At 36.3% G+C, this 25,723-nt stretch overlaps 1 protein-coding gene and 1 non-coding gene across 2 annotated transcripts in view; both read right to left on the bottom strand.

The window, feature by feature from the left end:
• Pdcd4 (Programmed cell death 4) overlaps nt 1-24,721 on the bottom strand; it is a 265,699-nt gene extending 240,978 nt beyond the window's left edge. Inside the window, exon 1 of the mRNA XM_069816177.1 lies at nt 24,273-24,721. Coding sequence (XP_069672278.1) covers nt 24,273-24,558 — 286 coding nt within the window. The 5' untranslated portion in view covers nt 24,559-24,721. The remainder of the gene's footprint in view (nt 1-24,272) is intronic.
• TRNAN-GUU (transfer RNA asparagine (anticodon GUU)) lies at nt 6,689-6,761 on the bottom strand. The gene has a single exon. It is a non-coding gene; the product is annotated as a tRNA-Asn (tRNA).
• Nucleotides 24,722-25,723: the final 1,002 nt, after the last annotated feature.

Raw genomic sequence — 25,723 nt, 5'->3', positions numbered from 1 at the left:
TAAATGTAGTATTAATTAATGAAGAAGTTATACCTGAAAGGTTGATTTGTATAATACACGTCACTGTTCGCTAACAGAAAACCACAATTTAAGTCACACAGAGATAGTGTGCACTCAATGTTGGTTGCTTGACGGTTGTCAGCCCACTTTGAGTTCTGTGGGTATAGAGGGGAAAATTGGATCGGCGTCTGGTAGAGTTCCCGGGTAGCTCAGTTGGTAGAGCGTTGGTACGTTTAACCAAAGGTCCCGGGTTCGGTGTCCGGCCCCGGAACAATTTTTCCCTCGAAATTATTCAAATCAATTTTACAGGAAGTTATACCTGAAAGCTTGATTTGTAAGATGTTATTCTACTCGTATACTTCTAAAGAGATCACCATTTGTTGTTATATAGTTACTACTAAGAATGGAAAACAAATTAGGTTTAATTTCTTTATAGTTGTTCAATCTTATCCTCAATATTAAATATCAACCTTGAAGATTGGAATTTATAGAATTTAAAAAGCTAAAAATGTACGATATTGTAGACAAGACATGCAAGGCAAGAAAAGTCCTACTAAACTCTTTATCCCAAGACCGAGACGAACAAGAAATATTTATACAGAGATATCATTTTATTTTTACTTCAATTTTTATTGTACCTGAGTTTTTGTATGTACTTCACTCCCATCCCTTCTACTAATGAAGTTCCAACCCTCCACACAGAACCAAGGTCGCATATAGTACTGAGTTAGTGAGTATAGTACATTTCATAAATATATTCGCATTTTCTAGTGACGAAAGAGCTTTCAATATTGAATCATATTTTCGCACAGGTACTGTCGTCCGTTTGCTTACGTCGCATCCCGATTTCCCCCACCTACTTTTACTCGCCCCTCTGTAAAGCTAGTGGCTGGGCTGTCTTGGCTCTTTTCCGAAAAAATTAATTTCTGTTGTAATATTATACAACTGTTTAAAATAACTTAAATAAAAGGGCCTCGTTAAGTAATTACTGTCACGTGATTTTCCCCCTTTCTACAACCCTACGACATAACCACTTGGACGGACAGTAGATAGTATGTCTGAGTAATTTTATCTTTTCGGATCGGGCAGAAGTGAAGATTGAATTTACAGTACGTAAGGTACTCTTTTATAGAGTAGGTACAGAATTATTTCAACATGAGTTACTAGTACGAAGGACGAAACTGGTAATTGGAATTAGGTACAATAGTCTATAGTGCGATAATATGCACAAAAGAACTGAAGCCTGTCTCGAAATGAACGGCCACCATTTTCAAAAATGTGTTTAAATAACCATATTATGATTATTTTTCAATTTAACTTCATTCTCTACATTGTACGCTAATGTGCTGTAGACAGTATAATATACACTGCATAATGAATACGTTCGCATGGATAACTCAGTTCGTGAGTAAAAACACTTATTGTTAATACTGTACTGTATTTTGATTAAACAAAAACCTAATGAAAATTATCAAACTCAAACTTGCGACATTTCCTAGTTTACGTAAATGGACGAACTATTTTTCTCTCCTCCTATACCTAGTAAAGTGATTTGTTTGTATTTTACGTATCATCGAACTCCGTTCGTGGAAGGGGTAGCAAACGGTGTTTTCTGTTTTCAACTGTTAATCGAAAGGTATAGCCAGGTTAATATTAAAAATATTAGTAAAAATAAAATGATGTCCCTGTACATGCTGAAAGAACACATCTTGATTCCAGGGAACCTCTTTGGAGCCACTGGCGGATCCCTACGATTCCGCGGACTACAGTCTGATCTAATCCATGGAGGATGACGATAATACATATTATAAACAAATCCTATAATTTTAATAAAGCTTAGATTATGAAAGTACCAGGTTAATATTTATCTTGAATGTTTATTTTTATTGCAATCGATGATAAGTTTTCTTTACCGACTCAGCCGCCATTTTAATCGTCTTTTATGATTATTTATTTGGATAACAGATAATTTTAATATAGACATAGATAAGATACATATCGAGATTAAACATTTTTGCTCAAGAGTTATATTTTTGCCAGGTTTACGTGAATTTACGCCAGTTTGTGACGGTTTAAAATTCTCATTAATTAAAAATCTATTTATAAAACATACAAATTCTACGTTAACATAATTTAAATTTTGCATTAGACACTTTCGTATGGCGGTAGAATATCTCGGTTAGTACAGAAACGGAATAAGGGTTGGAAGGCCCGGGGTGGTGGCGGGTTCATTCAGTCTCCCATCAAATTGGGTACCGGATTTTTTTCTCAGGAATAAAAGGCGATCGATTAATTAAAATGTGTCTCAGTATAGGCCAGTATCTGTCGGATGCTTTTCCAATTCACTGCGGGCTAAAGCAAAGAGAAGCACTATCACCTTTACTTTCAAACTTTGTTCTAGAATATGCCATTAGAAAAGTTCGGGATAACAGACAGGGTTTAGAATTGAACGGGTTACATCAGCTTCTTGTCTATGCGGATGACGTGAATATGTTAGGAGAAAATCTACAAACGATTAGGGAAAACACGGGAATTTTACTTGAAGTAAGTAAAACGATAGATTTGGAAGTAAATCCCGAAAACATAAAGCATATGATTATGTCTCGTGACCAGAATATTGTACGAAATGGAAATATAAAAATTGGAAATTTATCCTTCGAAGAGGTGGAAAAACTCAAATATCTTGGATCTTTATTTTTATTTTATTGGGTTATTTTACGACGCTGTATCAACATCTAGGTTATTTAGCGTCTGAATGAAATGAAGGTGATAATTCCGGTGAAATGAGTCCGGGGTCCAGCACCGAAAGTTACCCAGCATTTGCTCGTATTGGGTTGAGGGAAAACCCCGGAAAAAACCTCAACCAGGTAACTTACTCCGACCGGGATTCGAACCCGGGCCACCTGGTTTCGCAGCCAGACGCGCTGACCGTTACTCCACAGGTGTGGACATCTTGGATCAACAATAACAAATATAAATGACACTCGGGAGGAAATTAAACGCAGAATAAATATGGGAAATGTCTGTTATTATTTGGCTGAGAAGCTTTTGTCATCTACGGTTATATTACGGTGTGTTACATTTTAATTTTGTGTGAAATGGCTCGTACTAAGAGAACATTACGGTCATTATTTGTAGAATTAAAAGAGAAACCGTTTTCAAGTTGGACGTATGAAACAAAAAGTGCTTACAAAGATAGGAGATCGACAACACCATTACATATTAAAATAAAGGATAGGGGGAAACAAAATAGAAATTTTCAATTTACATGGTATAAGAAATATCCTTGACTGACAGGATGCTCTGAGACAACTAAGTTATATTGTTATACCTGTATTCTTGTGAGGTCTGTGTAAAAAAAAAAAAGGTAGAAAAGTCGATAAATATCTGCTCTATAAAAAGATACAAGGTACGCAGATTTTTTTAGCCTGCTCAGTGTTTACATCTTAGCTTCGCCACTGGTTTTATGTGCGTTGAGAAGAGCCTTTATTAAATTTTACTAAAAACAGTGTATTTATTTCAAGATGTCCATTTTTTTCAACCGTGGTTGAATCCACAAAATCGGTCGAACTAGAACCAGAACCACAGATCCGAAACACAGAATCTGGGTGTTCTTATTTGTTCATTTCGTTGTTTACTTTGAATCAGGAATTATTTGAAATTTTTTCAGCCAGATGGTGTATATTCTTTTGAATAAAAGTACTATATGACGCAAATTCACAACCGCTTTCTACAAAATGTATACTCAAAATAAGGAAACAATGTTCATGCTCTGAGTAAAAGTAGTAGATACTAATGTATATAACAGCGCTGAATATTTTATGACTACACAGAATACAAGTGCTAAATTACACGCAAAATAAAAATAAGCAAGACGTGGCAACACAGCTATGTGATGTACAGACACACGCGATCTGCGATCCATGTTTTCGTTGAGGCTAAAGGATATAATATTATAATTATAACAAACACTGACTCAGTAATGAATCAGTAAGCACTCTTTCTACGAGTATAAGTTGGCAAGAACTACATCAGATACAGTACATAGCAAACCAGCCTTAAGGGGAGTGGGTAGTGATGCCTATGCGATTAAAAATTTTCAGTACAAAAGTTTAATTCAATATTTCTATGTTTTAGTGCTCAGAATGGAATAAAAATTTCCATGCTTATAGCCTAAAATCAATCATTCTGAATTCTGTGGTATAAAAGACAACTAATTAGTTTCGTATTCAAGTGCAAAAGAAAGGCCCTAACTGATAACAAGTTATCCCACTTTGCTAAGTGTAGTAACTAATTCTTCAGGTGCACATTACTTACTATAACCTTCACTCATATACCTTGTGTTTTTTTTAAGTTATCTAGTAATGTATAATGTAAATTCTAAAGCAAAATTTAGTTTAATATTTCACCCCTAATGAAACAGAAAAAATATTGAACTTTGTTTAACATTTTTTGCAATTTTTTCAATGGATATATGTTTTTTCTCATGTTATGTGTGTGATATTCTTAAACTCGTAGGTCTACTATGTCGAACACAGGCTGCAGAAAACACTGTAAAAATTTCATTTAAATTTATTCAGTAGTTTCAGAGAAAAATGCACATAAGTTTGAAAAATATCAACTTATGGTAGGCTACATTAAAAAAAAAAGAAGACTGTATGAATTACAGGCACCGCCAAATTTAAAGATGCCATTTAAAGGGCTTATCTGCAGAAATACCCCCACAATATTTATATTGTTTTAAAGAGCAAGTTTTATACTTTTTTAAACACAGAATAAAAAATCGAATTTTTGACCCCTAATCACTACCTGGTTCCCTTAACTAATCGGCACGGTAGCCGTGAAACCTGAAGAAAGAAAAAAACACAACGGCTGACCGATTACTCATATGTTAGATGTGCTTGAATAGACCTACACTCTTAAAACTTTAAAATTTCGTACGATTTTCTTTAAAATGCCTAATTTAAACATGGCGACTTCCCCTTGTAGGCTACCACGAATGACAATGTAACGAATTCAAGTATTTTCTTATACTGCTGAAACCATGTAGGCGTACGTGTTAAAGAGATTATGAATAATAATTGATATCCGTAGAAGGAAAACATCTGATAATCAAGAGTTCGCAACATTGTAGACCTATGTTATGCAATATGTAAAGGGAAGTCAATGTTCAGCAAGACTAGACTCGACTACCATCAACAACGGGTCACAAGTTATCATAGTTTAAAAATCTGAAGTCACAAGGTTGCGTAACGATTTCTAATCCATAAACAAATAAATACTACAACCCCAGGTCTGCTCACAATCTTAATAATGGCCAGAGTCTGGACACAGTGACAAATGAACTGCAAAGCAAATGTGATTAGTTAATTACAGACTATTCTGGGCGTTTCCACTCATGCCGTGCGGTTACGCCTATCTCTCGTCTGCAGACAGACGACAGCATCTTCAACTGCACTGCTCACCCGAAAGATGGCTAGTTTGTTGTGGAAGGTGGCTGATTACAGTCCATACGAAGTGTGATGCTTTTTGGTACCGATATTGTTCTTTTTAGGCTGCAATGTTTGTGATAAAATAGACAGTCAATTATCGTTATATATAAGCTTGTATATTATTGTCTTTCAATAAGAGATATTGTATTTCTGAAGATTACAGCTAAACCAGTCACTTTTTCTTTCATCCCAGATCCGCGCCTGACCGTAAAAAGACCGGATATCACAAAATGTACGGGTATGAATAACTTCTACGTCTTACAAGCAAACATTCTGATGGAGGCAGATATTTTTTTCTTCCATCATGTTAAAATTGTCAAAACAAGTGCTTATACAAATTTTGGCCACTCAAACGCAATTACGAGGGCCGTAAAAATAAGTTTCCCTGCGGCCTTTTACAGGAAAAAAATATACAATTTCACGGAAAGATTTATTGGAACAGATACAGCGCAATTATTAAGATATATTTCAACATATTCCCCGCCGAAATTGAGACATTTGTCATCTGTGGGATCAACTTCCGTAGTCCTGTGTCATAGAAGTCTGCCGCCTGGGATCGGAACCAGTGTGTGACAGCCCCTCTCTGTCGATCCCATGATATGACAAATGTCTCAATTCCAGTGGAAAATATGTTGAAAAATAGCTCAACAGTTGTATCTCTTCCAATATTTTTTTAAATGAAAGTGTGTGTTTTTTTTTTCTTTCAGGGAAACTTACTTTTACGGCCCTCGTAATTGCGTTCGAGTGGCCAAAATTTGTACAAACACCTGTTTCAACAATATTAACATGGTGGAAGAAAAAAAAAAAACTTTATCTGCCCTCATCAAAATGTTTGCTTGTTAGTCATATATACTCGGATAATATCAAACGCTAGAAATTTTTATCGTGAATTTTATTTATGGTTTCCCTCAACCCAAATATTTTTACTCTTATTTTTTCGGCGATCTGAATGTTTGTACCTATTCATTTCTTAAACCCTAGGTATCTAAAATCTGTTACTTACTTTAATATAGATTTTTTTTTATTTAACTAAATTTTCCTTAAAATAACCCTTTCGAGTGTCACGAGCGTCGTTAACCGATTGAGAAAAAGGTACGTAAATACTTCCTGAGCAAACTCTCACGCCTCTAACATTTTTCGCGCTGAAGAAAATTAAGCTTAAGCTATAATTTTGAATAATTTCGAGGGAAAAATTGTTCCGGGGCCGGGTATCGAACCCGGGGCCTTTGGTTTAACGTACCAACGCTCTACCAACTGAGCTACCCGGGAACTCTACCCGACACCGATCGATACCCGGCCCTGGAAAAAATTTTCCTTCGAAATTATTCAAATCAACTTTACAGGGAGTTATACCTGAAATCTTGATTTGCAAGCTATATTTTATTTTTAAGTGGACAGTAGCACTCCTGTTCCAGTGACGTCACGAACAAGGGCGGGGTGACCTCCAACCAGAAGTACTTGATTGTGAAACTTGTTTCGGCACAGTATCAACTCAATATATTCACTACTTTAATTATTCTGATATATAGCTTACAATTTTTTCTAATCGATTATTGAAAGTTTTCCTTAACGCTGTGTATAGGTAAAGGTATCCCCTTCACACGTCATGGAGGTGCGTGCGGAGACATAGACGTAGAGCTCCATGCTTTTATGATCTCGACACTAGAATGAGGTGGTGTGATATTCACCACGCTCCGACCGTCTTTCACCCCAGGGGAAAATCCGTTATTTAATTTTACATGAGGCTGAGTGCAACCCGGAGCCATTCTGAAAGTTTTGACATTCAGAAAAATCTCGCAACCACCCGGGATTGAATCCAGGACCTTCCATTCCGGAACCAGAACGCTATGTGTAATATTCTTGTTTTAATATTGCTTCACTTAATATTAGAAAAATCTGACTTGACCAGTAATAATCTACTTCCATAATAACTTCAATAGTGTGAGACACAAAGAAAGATGGTTGCCCATGTACGATATGCACAACAAATGACCCACTCCCAAAAGAGCTGGGGTAGACCCTAGGCCGCATCTCTCGTCTAGTGATGACACTGCCGAAAGTATGTCGATATACAGTGTGTGCACAAAGTCCCGTTATTCCCTATAAATATTTCAAATATATTTATTTATTTATTTATTCTGGTGTAGTTAAGGCCATTAGGCCTTCTCTTCCACACCACCAGAAATACAAATACAACAGAAATAAAAGGGGAAAAAAAAATACTATAAACAAAGTAAAGTCACACAAAAATATACACAGGTTGCAGTCACACAAACTTTAAATGAGTGATTAGGTATAATTAATTGTATCCTAACTAATTAACTAACATAAACAAGAAACTTGCGATTTTAATCTAGAGTAAAAAACACAAATCAACACTTCTTGTAATACCTAAGAAGCATTAAATAAGACAAAACTTTCCAATTTAATTTTGATATACACACTATGTAGCCTAATTCCGGTCATAATGCAGACATAGGCCTACATCCACTTTACACAGTGTGTCCTTAGTGTCCAAAGGGTCAGTATGTCCGCATAATTCTCCTCACACAAAATAGTGCGTCGCCAGGTTCGGTGTGACATTCGCTCAGCATTGCTGCTGTAATCTGTTGGAAAGCACGTCGCACTGCGTCCTTCAATTCATCATACTGTTCCTTTGCAACAATACTCTTGAAGAAACCCCACAGCGCATTGCCACAGGTTTCCAGAACGCTGGATTGGTCTTGGGCCATCAGTCTTACCAGTTCTTCTCGACTGGCCACCTTGCAGTCCTGACTTCACAACCTGTAACATTGCGCTGTGGGGTTTCATCAAGAGCATTGTTGCACAGGGACGGTACGACACCACTGATGAATTGAAGGACGCCGTGCGACGCGCTTTCCAACAGATTACACCAGCAATGCTGAGGTGAATGTCGCACCGAACCTGATGACGCATTATTTTGTGTGAGAAGAATGATGGGGGACATACTGACCCTTTGGACACTTAGGACACACAGTTAGTGTAAAGTGGATATATGTCTGCATTATGACCGGAATTGCATAAATAGTGTATACCGAGTGTATCTAAATTGGTGTCAAATATTTCGGGGACGTGTTCCTAACATCAAAACAATTTAAAAAGTTAATAAGAACATGGGTCTGAAAACCATTCGTTAGGGAGTTATTAAAGGATTTGTCCGTTCATTGACCCCTGATTGTTTGATGGTTTTTTTTTGTTTGTTTGTATTTTGTAGAGGAAAGAAATCAGAAGAAAATGTATTCTGTGAGTGAACAGAACGAAATTATTTGCATCATTTAATTGATGATGTGCTTCTGGACGTCATCCAACGAATGTGTTTTAACACGATGCTGCTCCAGCTCATTTCAGTCTGATAGTTCGTAATTTTTTAATGATCGATTTCCCCAAAGATGTATTGGTCGAAGGGAATTCATTGCATGGCCTGCTCGATCGCCTGATTTGATTCTAACGGATTTCTTCGTCTGGGGACATTAAAGTCCCTGGTTTATGCGACTCCTGTACTTAATGTTGATATTCTGAGAGCGTATCCGAACTGGATTTCATGAAATACGAAACACTCAAGAAATTTTCAACAGAGTACGCCAGAGCATGTAACGCAGGTTTAGGGGACACATCGAAGCAGGAGGAGCAATATTTATTTTGAGCAATTTTTGTAACATTAAATTTTGTCTTGTAACTCTGAAATAAATTATTTTGAAATCAATGTCATATGAACTTTTTGTAATGTTTTGGTGTTAGGAACATGTCCCCGAAATATTTGACACCAATTTAGACACACCCTGTATATTTGAGGTATTTATAGGGGGTAACGGGACTTTGTGTCCACCCTGTACAATCTTAATTTGATATAACTAATTTATTTACTTTGAATACTTACTTAAGATAAGAACTACGGATCACGATATGTAGTACAGTAAACAAGCTTCCGGCATAAAAAAAATATTTTGAAATCAATAATCTTAACGTACAAACAAACGAACAAGAATATCGTAACAAATTGTGAGTGTATGACAAACATCAATCTCGTAACATTTATTTTGCTTCTCTTAACAGCAGTAGTGACATAATCACACCAGTTTCAACATGGCGTTGAAGTCAATAAGGGTAATGACCTGAAATTACAGCACTAATTCTATACGAGCTGCAAGTAAAAAACATTACTCACATTAACATTTGGTCAAACATCGGCAGGAGAGGAGGGGACGAGAAAAACCATGTCAAGGCTAGAGAGTGAAAGTAATCCTTAAGCAGAGAACAATGACCCGAGGTACGTAGGTAGAAATAAATCAGCTACTATTCCTATTTAGTGAATTTGTAAATGCCAAAGGTACACCTAATTCTAACTACAGCTCATTAGCAGCTGGAAATTTCTGCTTCATTTAATGTAAACACGTACCTATTACGCAGACACGAATATTAAAAAAAACAAGATCCGCTATAGACGTAATCGAATGATCTAGATTCTAGAGTTAGAGTCAAATCTTGGAGCCGAATTTACTATATTGTGTTTTTTCCTCCTCAGTCTTTCCAAAATGCATAATAATGCAATAAAAACAACAACATCAATGTTCTTCCAGTCCCATTTTAATAGTAAATCACCTTACTTCTGTTACTGAGAATGTATAGGCCTATATAAATCTATAATAATCCGTGGCGCTACAGCCCACGAAGGGCCAAGAACGACCAGAAGAGATGGACGATCATCCAACCAGAATGGAAGTATCGTCTGGTTAGCACGATGAACCTCCCAGTCCACACCTGTGGAGTAACGGTTAGCACGTCTAACCGCGAAACCAGGTGGCCCGGGTTCGATTCCCGGTCGGTTGAGGTTTTTTCTGGGGTTTTCCCTCAACCCAATATGAGCAAATGCTGGGTAACTTTCGGTGCTGGACCCCGGACTCGTTTCACCGGCATTATCACCTTCATCTCATTCAGACGCTAAATACCTTAGATGTTGACAAAGCGTCGTAAAATAACCTACTAAAATAATAAAAAAAATGAACCTCCCAGCCGTTATAGCTGGTTTGAGTAACCCAGGGCTGGGCACCAAAAGCAAATTTTACTCTCTCACGGGGAGCCATATGACTTTTCTTCAACCCCTTTCTTCCCCGTCGAACACCGCGCAGCGTTGATGTCGTGATGGATGAATATTAAGCGTCCTCGTATAGAGTTTGGAATCGCTCCCGGTGCCCAGCCCTGGCGTAACCGGATTTCGCTACCTATCGTAGCTCCCCAAGTGCACCACGATGCTGGGTGGGCACCGGTCCCATACACTGGCCGAAATTTCATGAGAAAATTTCTTCCCCCATGAGGACTCGAGCCAGAGCGCATTCCGTAACGCGAGTCCTAGGCAGGATGCCTTAGACCACGACGCCATGGCGCGGGACATACAAGTTTATAGGTACTTATATGAATCCTAGGAGACATCCTTTGCCTTGAAGGCCCACACGTAAATTTACGGCGTGTAAAATAATAACACTGTCCACGAATAATGGGGCTCCAGGCAACACACTTACCGCCATATCATGCCCATGTCAAAATTTGAATTCTTTTATTTATTTATTTTGCGCAAGTGTGTATGGGTTGTTCCGCCCTCCACTTTGATGTATTCAACAATCTCACTGATTATTGTAAACACCTTTGGTAGAAACAGTCGATAAATAAAACAAAACATAAAATATGGATATTCAAAGTGTGTAATTGTTTACTTAATTCTGAGTGGTTTTCTAATGACTATTATTTTAATTCTGTTAAAATTTGGAGTCCGTTACAGTTCACCTAAATGATGATGATAGCTGGTTTCCGTAACCGGATTTCGCTACCTGTCGTAGCTCCCCAAGTGCATCACGATGCTGGGTGGGCACCGGTTCCATACGCTGGCCGAAATTTAATGAGAAAATTCATTCTTATGAGGACTCACCCAGTGCGCATTCCGTAACACGAGTCTAGCTAGACATGATGCTTTCCATTACGACGCTACGGCGCAAAGCTTTCCATTAGACCTATGTAATATGAATATTGAATTTTAACATTTCTCCAACAGCTCTATAATAGTCCATCTTGAACAAACACAGATATTCGGCTCCCGGAAAATTCTGGAACCTCTGTCCTGTACCCACTGTACACTTTTATACACCCATCACCACCATTATTTCATTTCTGCCGTCGCTGTCACCTATTAGTAGCTAATAATAATAATAATAATAATAATAATAATAATAATAATAATAATAATAATAATAATAATTAGTATCATATAAATTGAGGGAAAGAAGACAGAGGACGGACACTGGAAAGTTTTCTTTTCTCAATCGTACTATAGGGGACTGGAATGCTTTACCTGCAGACTTACTAAAGGCTTTACCAACAACCAAAAATGTATTTAAAATAGGCTTAAGGACTTTACTAATAGACGGTAATTATATACAGTATTTAAAGGGTGTAAATGATATTTTGTTATTGAAGTGTTGTATCAGTAAAAAATTATGTTGTGTCAGTGAAGTGTGTTGTGTAAGTGAAACGTGTTCCTTTCAGTGAAGCTTTATAGTTTATAGTGGCAGTGCAAAGTATTTGAACAGTGAAATGTTTTTGAAGTGTTAGTGAAATCAGGATAGAATCAGTGAAATGTGTCGTAGTTCCAGTGCAGTGAGTGAGTTGACAGCGAAATGAGTGTAATGTGGAAAGGTACTTGCGGCAGATATGAACATATCATACTCGTGGGTTTTAGTTCGAACTTAGGTTTAAGATACAAATTAGATTTATTTTAAATGTTATTTTAAGTGATCGTGCTTCATTTAATTTAGGATATTCCCTGTTATTATTATTATTATTATTATTATTATTATTATTATTATTATTATTATAAATTATTGTTACTATTAATTATTAGTATTATTATTAATTGTATTTTTAATTAATAAGTTTATTATTGTCATTACTGAGTGTAATTAGTTACCACTGCCACCGGGTATATACCTATTGCAGTGTGAATAAATAAATACATACACACATATATTATCATCCTAGCAGGTACAATCTTTAACAATCTCAAGTTTTCTATCCATATTTTCCTATGAGGAAGATATTTTAAGATAGAAATTAAATATCGTGTAAGAGAGACATCCTCTGCTGATCTGAAGCTGCGCTCGGTCTTGGGCTAGATTTTTACCCGAGGTTTTCCCCAACCATAAGGCAAGCAAATGTCAGGTAATACACGGCAAATCCTCAGCTTCACTTCATCTTGTCAGAAAATTGCAATCTTGTAAAATCTCGACTTGTTCCACACCTTAAAGCTTTAATGGTAACGTAAGTATTTGCAACGTCCGTAGATCTGACCGTATCACACCTTCACTAAATATGCTATCCTGGGTCCGTCTCAAAGAGCGAAGAACTATTCACTCTCTCACTTTACTCTTCAATATTCTTCAAACCTCTAACCCTAGCTACCTAGCTTCTCGTTTTCAACATTTGTCCTCATATCACGAAATAGATACTCGCTCACAACACCATATCACACTCTCCATTCCTAAACACAGAACATCCTTCTACTCTTCATCTTTCACCGTCTCTGCAGCTCATCTCTGGAACTCTCACCACAACATGTCAGAGACTGTCGGACATTGTCTAGTTTCAAAAATAAATTAAAATTGCACTTTTTGAATTAGATTCCTTTCAGTTATAAGCCCTTTTCTCTGCCATAGTTTTATAAAAATATAGGCTATATATTTCTTTTTCCTTCCTTTGGTCTCTTTATCAGCCGATGAATTTATTATCATAGCCTTTTTATCGTAAATTTTATTTAATTTTCGTATTTCTTTTCTTTTTTATTATTATTTTATTACATTCCATTTTGATATATTCTTCCTTAAGTTTTTCCATATTAACCATTTGTACTAAATGAGTTGCTTTCACTGTATTTCAATGTATTTTACTTTCTTTTTTTTCTATTTATGGTATTATTTTCATGTTGTTTAGTGTCGATTTTATTATGCTATTATGATTATTATTATTATTTGTAATATGTTAGTATTCTGTTCTTTAACTTTTTGTTAAATTTTAACTGCTTGTATATTTTGTGACCTGGTAGAGTGTAAGAGAAGGCCCTATGGCCTTAACTCTGCCAGTATAAATAAAGAATTATTATTATTATTATTATTATTATTATTATTATTATTATTATTATTATTATTATTGAATAATTTCAAGGGAAAAATTGTTCCGGGGCCGGGTATCGATCCCGGGACCTCTGGTTGAACGTACCAGCGCTCTACCACTGAGCTACCCGGGAACTCCACCCGGCACCGTCTCAACTTTTCCCTTTATATCCACACAACTCGCGTGGGCTGACGAAACGCCAGAGACCGACAACGAGTGCACACAATCTCTGTGTGACTTGGCCCCGTGATACCCGGCCCCGGAACAATTTTTCCCTTGAAATTATTCAAATCTGCTTTACAGGGAGCTTCACCTGAAAGACTAGATTTGCATAATATATACGTTACTGTGTACGTTAACAGAAAACCACAATTCCAAGTCACACAGAGATTGTGTGCACTCGTTGTGGCTCTCTGGCGTTTCGTCAGCCCACGCGAATTGTGTGGATATAAAGGGAAAAGTTGAGACGGTGCCGGGTGGAGTTCTCGGGTAGCTCAGTGGTAGAGCGCTGGTACGTTCAACCAGAGGTCCCGGGATTGATACCCGGCCCCGGAACAATTTTTCACTCGAAATTATTCAAATCTGCTTTACAGGGAGCCTTACCTGAAAGACTGGATTTGCATTATTATTATTATTATTATTATTATTATTATTATTATTATTATTATTATTAAGATGTATGGAATAAAAGTAAAGAAATTAGGCTAAGTGAAAAAGATCATATCAGAATTTTCTCTTCCGATATTTTATTTAGGCCTATTTATTATTTACATAAGTTATTTTGTTTCAAATAGCAAGAATGAAGTTATGATTTAAATCTACTTCTTGCTTCCCAGTACTGATTAGTTGTACCAGTAATGGAAATGTTTCTAATCATTATTTAATATGCCGACTAAACTACGATAACTAAAATTTGGCTTTCTCATCCCCATAACGCTTAAAAATCACAAATTTGGATTTTGATAAACTAAAATAGGACTACTATTAATATTAGCTTATTGCTCTACTCGCTTGGCTACTGATAGTCTTTCTCTTAATTCTCCAATTACCAAATAATGGTCAGAATTACAGTCTGCCCCCCCCCCCCTGAAAATTCGAATGTGTACTATACTAGTATGTAACAGTAACAAATATAAATGACACTCGGGAGGAAATTAAACGCAGAATAAATATGGGAAATGCCTGTTATTATTCGGTTGAGAAGCTTTTGTCATCTAGTCTGCTGTCAAAAAATCTGAAAGTTAGAATTTATAAAACAATTATATTACCGGTTTTCTGTATGGCTGTGAAACTTGGACTCTCACTTTGAGAGAGGAACAGAGATTGAGGGTTTTTGAGAACAAGGTTCTTAGGAAAATATTTGGGGCTAAGAGGGATGAAGTTACAGGAGAATGGAGAAAGTTACATAACGCAGTCCTGCACGCATTGTATTCTTCACCTGACATAATTAGGAACATTAAATCCAGACGTTTGAGATGGGCAGGGCATGTAGCATGTATGAGCGAATCCAGAAACGCATATAGAGTGTTAGTTGGAAGGCCAGAGGGGAAAAGACCTTTGGGGAGGCCGAGACGTAGATGGGAAGATAATATTAAAATGGATTTGAGGGAGGTGGGATATGATGGTAGAGACTGAATTAATCTTGCTCAGGATAGGGATCATTGGCGGGCTTATGTGAGGGCGGCAATGAACCTCCGGGTTCCTTAAAAGCCATAAATAAGTAAGTAAAATAGGACTAGGCCACGGATTCTTGAAATAGCCTCTTACAAAATGCCAAAAAAATATCTGGACTCACTCTGCTGAGGAGCTTGCTACATAAACTGGAAACGCTGTCAAAGGTCATTTGCTTTTATTCCTGTAGTGCTGACCTACTTACAGTTCAATAACAAGACATTTTGCGGTACAAGTTTGCCTTGAAACTAATCAATATATTCCACATGCAGGCCCTTCCTTGGCTATGGGCACCAGCAGTTCAATGACATCTACACGATGTTTTATGGCTGGAAAGCTTCCTTTCACATCCTTGCCGAATAGTAATATATATTCTGAAAACCATAACTGGCTTGTAATTGTTAACAAAAAAAATTAATTCGTTCAAAAATATATGCCTAGTTATGAATGATCATATTTTAAAACAAGTTATGATTTTAATTATTTAATGATATGGGACAAGTTACCTGGTCGAGATTTTTTCCGAGGTTTTCCCTCAATCTAGGCTCTATTATGAGCAAATGCTGGGTAACTTTCGGCGCTGAACCATCAATTATCACCATCTCACTCAACACGCTAGGTAATCATCGTAGGTGATAAAGCGTCGTAAAATAAATCATTAAAATAATTGAATATACTAGCAGCATAATTAAATATGGCATTACTTACTTACTGGCTTTTAAGGAACCCGGAGGTTCATTGCTGCTCTCACATAAGCCAGCCACTGGTCCCTATCCTGAGCAAGATTAATCCAGTCTCTACCATCATATCCCACCTCCCTCAAATCCATTTTAATATTATCTTCCCATCTACGTCTCGGCCTCTCCAAAGGTCTTTTCCCCTCTGGCCTCCCAACTAACACTCTATATACATTTCTGGATTCGCCCATACGTGCTACATGTCCTGCCCATCTCAAACGTCTGGATTTTATGGTCCTAATTATGTCAGGTGAAGTATACAATACGTGCAGCTCTGTGTCGTGTAACTTTCTCCATTCTCCTGTAACTTCATCCCTCTTAGCCCCAAATATTTTCCTAAGAACCTTATTCTCAAACACCCTTAATCTCTGTTCCTCTCTAAAATGGCATTAATATGACAAAATTGTATCTATACGGAAAAACCATCCGGAATAAGTTTACAGAAGGGTTAAAAATTAAATCAGGAAAGGCACCAAAATAAAATTATACGAAATCATGGATGTACTAACAATTCTATGTGAATGCAGAATATGGGCATGCCAGTACAAAATGAGTTACAATAAAATAGCAGCTGGTATGAAATTCTTATGTAGATTAGTAAATGGATGCATAAAACTGGTTAAGATAAGAAATGAACACATAAGAAACGATTTTCAAGTAAATTTAATAATAGAGAAATTTTAAGAATATTAAGAGAAAAATGGATTGGGTCACTGGATGAGAAGAAACTGCCTACAGAAGGATGCACTGGAAGGAATGGTGAACGGGAGAAGAGTTCGGGGCAGAAGAAGATATCAGATGACGGACGACATTAAGATAATGGATTACATGAGGAGACAAAGAGGAAGGCAGAAAATAGGAAAGATTGAAGAAAGCTGAGTTTGCAGTGAAAGACCTGCAGAGAATGGAAAATACCAGTACCGGTATACCTAAATGAAAACATACTGCTGGCTTGGCTTTTTTAAGGATCAGATCCAACCACCTATGCTGGCCCATTGTGAACTTTATATAATATGCAAGAATTGTCAAAGTCTGAGCGGTAGTCTAGGCGGAATTCGTGAAACCGATGCTGACAGTCGGGCCATCCTCTCTGCCCTGACAGTTCCATCCCCAGAGGAGTAACCGACAAACAGCAGGGTACCAGGACCCGGAGCCCTAACCCTTAAATTTTATATCAATATTGGAGAGCAGTAGACCTATTATCACCAAGATTTCACCCGTCTATTTTTAACTATTGCAAAATTATATGGAAATGGAAAGTTTTGGTGGAATGAAAGAGAAAAATGAGTAATTCCAGAAAAAACTCTCTGCAACATTTGATTTGTCGACCACAAATTGAGAACCGTTTTTGCAAAACTCAACATCCGCAAAATTTGCGAAATTGATTATACATTATATTCGTGTATTTCTCAATGAGACGAACACATTGCGCTAATCAGAATTTACCAAAACTCAATTTCTACGGCTCTAATCTGGACTTCCAACACTGAGAAATTTTGCAAAATTCAACATCTACAAAAATTAAATTTTATCAAAACTCAACATCTACGTGTGTGTCCATCTCTTATTGATTTTGAAATAAAATATATTGGTATCACTTCTTTGAAATGTATGTTTTCCATTTAAAAGACTGGTTATAGTGCTTCAATTAAAATCAGCACATTTCATTACTCGACAATGAGTCTATGAGTAAACATTTCTTAATGCAGTTGTGATGCTGGGTGAGAAAGCTCCAAACAAAATATCATAAGTAGTGCTTTTATGAAATAGGCCCAGTACCTTGAGCAGTAAGACATTTTCTAATAAATTTAGAGAACAAAATTCCCAAAGAAAAGCCCACAAATTTAACATCGAGGCTTTTCTCTGATTCCTGCGGATCGCAAAATAAGAACACAGTTATTATGAGTATGCTTCTTCGATTTTGCGAAAAGTCGAAATCTTTCAACAAGATTGTTCATTTCTACCCTATCAGGGTACACAGTTACAGGTACGCCTCCTGATAGGGTGTTTTGTGTTATAGAAAAAGATCTTAGAAAGCATGAAAATGTAACTGTTCCTTCAATATATCACGAGATCCTAAACAACCATGGCACATGTCTTGTTCTCTCGAAGGACTGGCATGTTTATGACCTCTAATCTATTGCTGGTAAAATGGTAAAAAAAACTGCCTTTTAAAATGATAGATCCAAAAGTACTGACACATAAAAAAAAACCAATAAGAATGTAATCTGTCAGGTCCAAAATACATATTTCGCCTCACCAATCACTGTTGAAGTAAGGAAAAGTAATACCAAAAACTTAAAAGAAATGAATAATACCCCAATATTGAGCCCAGTAAATCATGTGCGTGATATAAAAAAAAAAAAAAAAAAAAAAAAAAAAAAAAAAAAAAAAAAAAGGGCAGAGGATATAAGTTACGGAAACTGATAAAAATTATTTATGTATCTTCAGAAGAATCAAAAGTATTTTACTCCAAGGTCCTTGAAGAATGTCCTTTTTTTTAGTTGGTTATTTAACGACTCTGTATCAACTACGATGTTATTTAGCGTCAATGAGACCGGTGATAGCGAGATGAGGCCGAGGATTCGCCAGAGATTACCTGGCATTCACCTTACGGAAAGGAAAAACCTCGGAAAAAAAGCCCAATCAGGTAATCAGCCCAAGCGGGAATCGAACCCGCGCCCTAGCGGAACTTCAGACCTGCAGGCAAGCGCCTTAACCGACTGAGCCACGCAGGTGGCTTTGAAGGATGTCCTGAAGACAACGGGGAAAATAATGAAGCAGAATATCCTGGCGAACCAATTTCTTTAATTTTTATTTTGTCTGTTTATTTATTTAACTAGCTAATGAGTACAAATTAAAATTATAGAACAAAAATAGTTCTAACCACTACCGTAAGAGCCAGGCTCGTGTACGGTGTGGTCTTAGCCAATAATATAACATAAAATTTACAAGGACAGTTTACTAAATACAGCATGTAACTTAATTCAAACCAATAATATCATACAAAAAAGAGAAAAAAAACATATTTAATATAAATTGATAATCAGACAGAAGCCAGTGATATTGAATAAAAACATAAATATAGTCGACAGAAATAAAAGGTAAAGAAAATACACAAAAAAATACAATTTACTAGTGATATTTCAGAATTTGAAGGTACAGAGCATTTAAAACAAACAATATTTTGATAGGCCTAAATGATAAATGTTAATTTTGTAGATGCAGAGTTTTGAAAAAAAAAAAAAAACTTGTGGGCCTACTTTTCAGTGTAACATTTGCCATTTGGGGTCTCCTTAAAATGTTTATTATTATTATTATTATTATTATTATTATTATTATTATTATTATTATTATTATTATTTTGTATGTCTGGTAAGTGTGAATAGCCTGTATTTTTTTTTTCTAAATTGAAAAATGTATAATTACAAAATTATTCAATGAAATGTGTTTCCTGAAAATTTTACTTTTTGTAGATGTTGAGTTTTGTAAAAACGGTCCTCAATTTCACCACGAACACGATCGAACTCGGACCATCTGCACTGAGCTACAGACGCTGCAAACTTGTTATAACTCCAAGCATAAGCGAAATCAGAGCATACTCTGGAAACGATGAAATGACACGGGAAACCGGAAGACAAAACGCTTACACATGAAAAAAAAATATATATATATACAGTATATTATGATAGTTCTAAACAGGAACTACCTACCTATCTGCAGTAAATTACTTCGAGTGAGTTAGATTTTTACTTCTTAATAATAATGCTGCTTATGATGATGTTGATAGTCATAATAATCGCACCATTTGTAAATTTAAATAATTCAATTATTGCGAAGCTCAAAACTAAATAAAACGGTTCTTAGTTGACAGTTGATGATTAACGGTCCCAGAATTTTTTGCAGACTTACAGTCTTTTCAAGATGATGATATTTTTGTTCGATTTTTTTAATAAGCTGAATAGCCCTATCTTTATGTCATCATTAATGCAAACATATTATATGAGACAAAGAGGAAAGCAGAAAATAGGAAAGATTGGAGAATGCTGTGTTTGCAGTGAAAGACCTGCTCTTGTGCAGAACACTATGAATGAATGCAAATATGTAAACTTCAGACAGGATTGCCTTTTCCCTTAAGTTTTACTAATAAGAGACAACAAGACGTTAAACGGAAAAATGAGAATTATAAAAATATAATTCTAAGCTCACGTTTTATGGTCTCATGATAATAAAATTCATTCCTAATTGCTTAAATATATTCTCGTTCCAATGAGTTGGCGCAAGAAACTGTTATTTTCGCAATCGATTGTACGTCTGTCTTTTGCAATAGGCCTAAGCATTAATTAAAAAAAAATAATGTCTTAAGGGGACACTCAACTTAAAAATTGGAGAAAAAGTGTCATAGAAATGAAAAATTAAAATTCCTACACTAATTTACGTGACAGAACTAAATCAATACGCAGAATTCTTCCCCTATTCATTGAGAAGTCACAGTCAAATACACAAAGCCAAAAAATAAAAAATGATAATTAAAAGTGATATTTCAATTAATGATTGATTAAAAATTGAAATATTTTTTATTTTGAAAAGTATTGGATCTAATGAGCTGAGATTTTGCATGTTACTTTCCATGTGTATATTAAACTTTTTCTCCAAATTTGAAAAAGATTGGTCGAATAGGAAAAAAGTTCCAAAATATAGTTGAATGTCCCCTTAAGTTGATTATTTTTTAATTCATTCAAGTAATTCACTTCACATAATTCCGCACCGGTCGTGACACGGAATAGTGTGAACAGATCAACTATCTGAACAAACTATGTAGGCTGTAAGCTGGAAAATGTTTTTCGGATAATAGTAGATCGCAGCATAATAAAAAATCTTGACTTTGTTGAATCCTAAAACTAAACACCAAACAAAAACAATAAAACGCATCATATTTCTTACTCAACAATTTCTTACAACATACTCATTACTATTAGGGTCTAGATTATTATTTAAATTCTCGTGAACTTCGTTTTGTCAACTTCATACTCTTTCGCTATTTCAAGTTTTAATTCCTACATTATCACCCACATAAAAAGTGATCTCTAGGACAAAAGTTAAATGAAACTAAATAGAGAAAAACAGTTTCCCTGAGGGATATTAGCTCACTTACAGCCATTAGCATGTCAATCTCAGGTAGGCTATAATCTTTCCACTCTTAGGCAAGCATAAGTCATCCAAAATTGTATGTTACCATTCTTGTATTTCCAGAAAATTCATATAATAACAATAGACCTACAGTACTTAACAAAAGTTTAAGACCATGAGCAAATTTCATATAATTATTTCCTGGTCCTATATTTCTGTTTCTATTTTCTTCATGAATATTTTGTCAATTATTTGGACTGAGAGACATCTATCGACGCAAAGAAAGTAAAATTATGACATTTAGTTTTTGAGTTATGATTTTAATGAAATATTTTGTTACTGTAAAAAATGCTACATTTATAATGACGGAATAATTTATTCATGCTAAACCAACATGTTTATTGTAGTGATGATTTTTTTCAAGCAATTTGAGAAGTGTGAGAACACATTGGCAGCAGATAGAAAAATTTAAAAAATTTTATTTTCGTTTTATAATTTTTTGCATATTTTTCCAAAACAAGGAAAATAATAGTAGAAATAACGTTAAGTAAAGGCATTCATAGCTTCACTGTGGAATGAGCTAACGTAACCGGACCTACGCCAATCGAAAGTATGTTTCGCGCTCAGTAGATGGTATATAGTTCATTTTTCAAGTTTAACTTCCGTTCACGTGGGGAATCGCCATTTTGCACAGTTTGTTTTATACAAGAAAGTGGTCTTACTGGAATTGTGAATATGGGGAAAAAAAGTGTGTCTGAAGCTTTGAAATGGCAAATAATTGGTATGAGGAGGTGCGGTAGGACTCATAGAGAAATTGCAGCACAATTGGCAGTAAGTAAAACCTGTGTGACAAACACAATAAAAAAATTTGATGAGGAAAGTGCAGTGACTGATAAACAGCGTAGTGGCCGGCCCAGGGCAACCTCTATACGCGATGACAGGCAGATTTCCAGGATCTCAAAAATGAACCGTAAGGCTTCAATTCGTGCAATAAAAAGAGAATTTGAAGATTCCACACAAAAACAGGTGTCAACAATGACAATTTCTCGTCGGCTAAGGGAATTTGGAATGTATTCTTACATGCCGCTTTTAAAACCACTATTGAGCACTAAAAATAAGCAGAACAGAAAAATTTGGTGCCGAAGCAAGAGAAACTGGTACATGGAACATTGGGGGAAGGTTCTGTTTAGCGATGAATCGCGTTTCCAGCTCTACAGTTCCCGAAAAGTCAGGGTTCGAAGGACTCCAACAGAGAAATTTCTCCCTGACTGTCTCGTACCAGCTGTTCAAGGAGGAGGCGGCGCGGTTATGATATGGGGCTGCATGTCAGCTGCAGGCACTGGAATACTGAGATTCATTCAGGGTACAATGAATTCTGAAGAATACATCACTACGATGAGAGAGAACATGCTACCATCCGCCCAGATGCTTCACAATGGATATTTTGTCTACCAGCAGGACAACGCACCCTGTCACAAATCTGCAGCAACAATGCAATGGTTTGAAAATGAAGGCATCTCATTGTTGCAGTGGCCAGCCAGGAGCCCGGATTTAAATCCAATCGAAAACCTGTGGAACATCATAGGTGTTCGTGTAGCAGCTCGCCAGCCGGGGAACGTCCACGAACTTCGGGAAAAAATGTCTGAAGTGTGGAATGAAATTACGCCCCAGGAATGCAGAAAATTGATTCTGGGTATGCGTAAGCGTATTACAATGTGCTTGAAGGAAAAAGGTGGTCCCATTGACTACTGAACATTAAACTTTTAGTGAACAATAAGTGAAAATTTGATTTTAATAATTAAAATAAAATTATTTTAATATTATTATTGATTTTAATTAAAGAATGTGAAAATGTGTCCGGTTGTGTCTCATGATTAAAGGAGGCTCCAGTGATTATTATAGACTCTATTTTCATTGACTATTGAAGTGGAAAAACGATTTTATTTAATTTTATTTCCAACTTGATTTTCAAATTTTACCTCCAGGTGTACGCATTATGTAGAAGTCTTTAGATACGCCCTTTAACTATAGATAAACGAAAAAAACTCTCAGAAGTAGTAAACTATAATACTATGCATACTACAAAATGATTTTTGTCGTGAAAGTGTACATATATGTGTATATATATATTACAATTAAGTGTATCTGATAGGTGGTCTTAAACTTTTGTTAAGTACTGTATATCTTAATCAAAAAGTGGTAGACTGCAATAATTTATAACAGAAAAAGTGGTAAGGGGCAACAAATTATTACAGTAAATTGTATGTGTAGGCCTACGTTCATGAACTATTCTACTTTAGAAATAACGTTAGCACTATTTTTTTTACTTGGTTAATTAGGCCTAACGATGCTGTATCAACTACTGGGTTATTTAGCGTCAATGGAATTGGTAACAGCGAGATGGTAGGCTATTTGGCGAGATGAGGCCGAGGATTCGTCATAGTTTACTTGACATTCGCCTTACGGTTGAGGAAAACCTCGGAAAAGACCCAACCAGGTAATCAGCCCAAGCGGGAATCGAACCCACGCACGAGCGCAACTCAGGATCAGCAGGCAAACGCGCTACAGCCTGGGCTTCGGCGGTGGCTTAACACTATAAGATAGGTAGCATATGTTTATATGTGTACCAATGTAATAATTTGAAAATATTTTACTTTGCAGCATTAGGCTGATAAAAATAAAATATAATTGTTTAATATCACCAGGGAGTTTACTGTCTGACTCACTCACTATAAGGACGCCAAACACTGTCACTAAAGTTTTCTAATATCTAACTCACAAGGCAACAATGTTTATGTTTACTTCTGCAACAATGCATTCAATATTAATTTTCAGCAGTTTAATTCACACGCAAACGAAGAACTTAATACAATGTAATTATGATAATGCTATTTCATAATCGGCAATCAAAACAATAACAAAGAACTTGGAGGGCTCTTAAATTCAATAATCACTAATGACAACCTGTCAAGTGTCCAACTACGTAACTGACTACCACTTGACATTCAGCACTAAACTGATAGTTGTCTATCCTTTCAAAATACTTCAGATAAATTCATATTCCTACCTTTCTTTGGCAGTCCTCTCCCATACCCATTTCGCGGTCTTCGACTATTCTTCAAGAGCCTTGTCCCTGGAACTACGGTAGCACCATTCGTCACAATTTCCTTACTCAGTTGTTTAATAAGTCTCTTTGCTTTCCTTTTAATTCTGTGATCAACAGCTACAGAGTTCACAATGTTCGTGCCTTCGACACCGGCAGTTCCAGAAACTTCATTCGCGACGCCATTTTGGTCTTCATCAGGCACATCGATTTCGGCATCGTGGCCATTCAAAACCTCTTGTTCCATCATTTTTACGGAACGTCAGTCTTTAATTTCAGTCACTAGTGTGAATCAGGTACACAAAAATGCCGCTGGAATACAGACAAAATCTGCACAAGATTGCCTACCGGCAAAATGTACGCAAAAGCCCGCGCGCCAATAACATCCACTTCCTACAACGTCATCCAACTCTCTGCGTGTTTGTTTAGTTTGGGTTTGGTAGGAGAACACGTGATAAGTGCGCATGCGCAGTAAAAGCATTCTCTACACTTGTAAACAATTCCATCCTTGGCTCGGTTCAAAAGGGGGCGTGACGAAGAGAGGGGGGGTTTGAAACTTGTTGGGCCTTGTCGGGCAGGTGCTACGTCGTAAATGTACAATAATTTAGTTCTACACATAACACATATCTTTGCATATAATACATAATATGCAACTAAACAGAAGAAAATTTTCAATTGTAATGTCTTAGAAGACAGTTGATTATTATTCAACACTATACTTTGGATACTGAGATAACTCATGTATTTATACGAAACTTACACGTAACAATTACATTTCTTTTCGTTTCATCAACTGAAGCAGTGTTCTAATAACATCAAACAATTTTAAAACTTCTAGAGGAAATGTGCTGGCAATATAGAGTTGTACGGATCTAGAAACAAAAACCAAATTTTGTTTCTGAGTCTGTACAAAATAATACCAGACATCTCTGTGGTGTAGAGGTCAGCATGCTAGTCTCTTACGCAGAGGGCCTGGGTTCAATTCTCGGTCAGGTTGAATTTCCTGGTTGAGGTTTTCCAGGGATTTCCCTCAACCAAAGGCAAATGCCAGGAAATTCGAGTCACAACATCCCTGAATATCACCGGCTTCATTCATCGCCAAAATCATATTCACAGAGTGCGAATTGTGAACTGTGAGTCGCTATTCTATAATCTTGACTGACTTGTGAGTTCTTACATTTTAAGCAATGTGCCATGTCATTTTTCTAGGGTAGGAAACAGCTCTTTTTGTTTCTATGCATAACATCGAAAAATTTGTACTTATAATTCTTAAAAGTCATATTATTAATACTGGGAAACAAGAAGGATAAGAGCTGACTTGGTAACTCAGTCGGCAGAGCTCTAGCTTCCGACAATGTCGGACCCGAGTTCAAACCTCGGCGATGGCGCAGTAGTATTTGTGATGGGAAAGCCAA

Source organism: Periplaneta americana, chromosome 1 (genome assembly GCF_040183065.1).
Source record: "Periplaneta americana isolate PAMFEO1 chromosome 1, P.americana_PAMFEO1_priV1, whole genome shotgun sequence".
Taxonomy (NCBI): domain Eukaryota; kingdom Metazoa; phylum Arthropoda; class Insecta; order Blattodea; family Blattidae; genus Periplaneta; species Periplaneta americana.
This window is presented reverse-complemented; position numbering and strand designations above follow the sequence as displayed.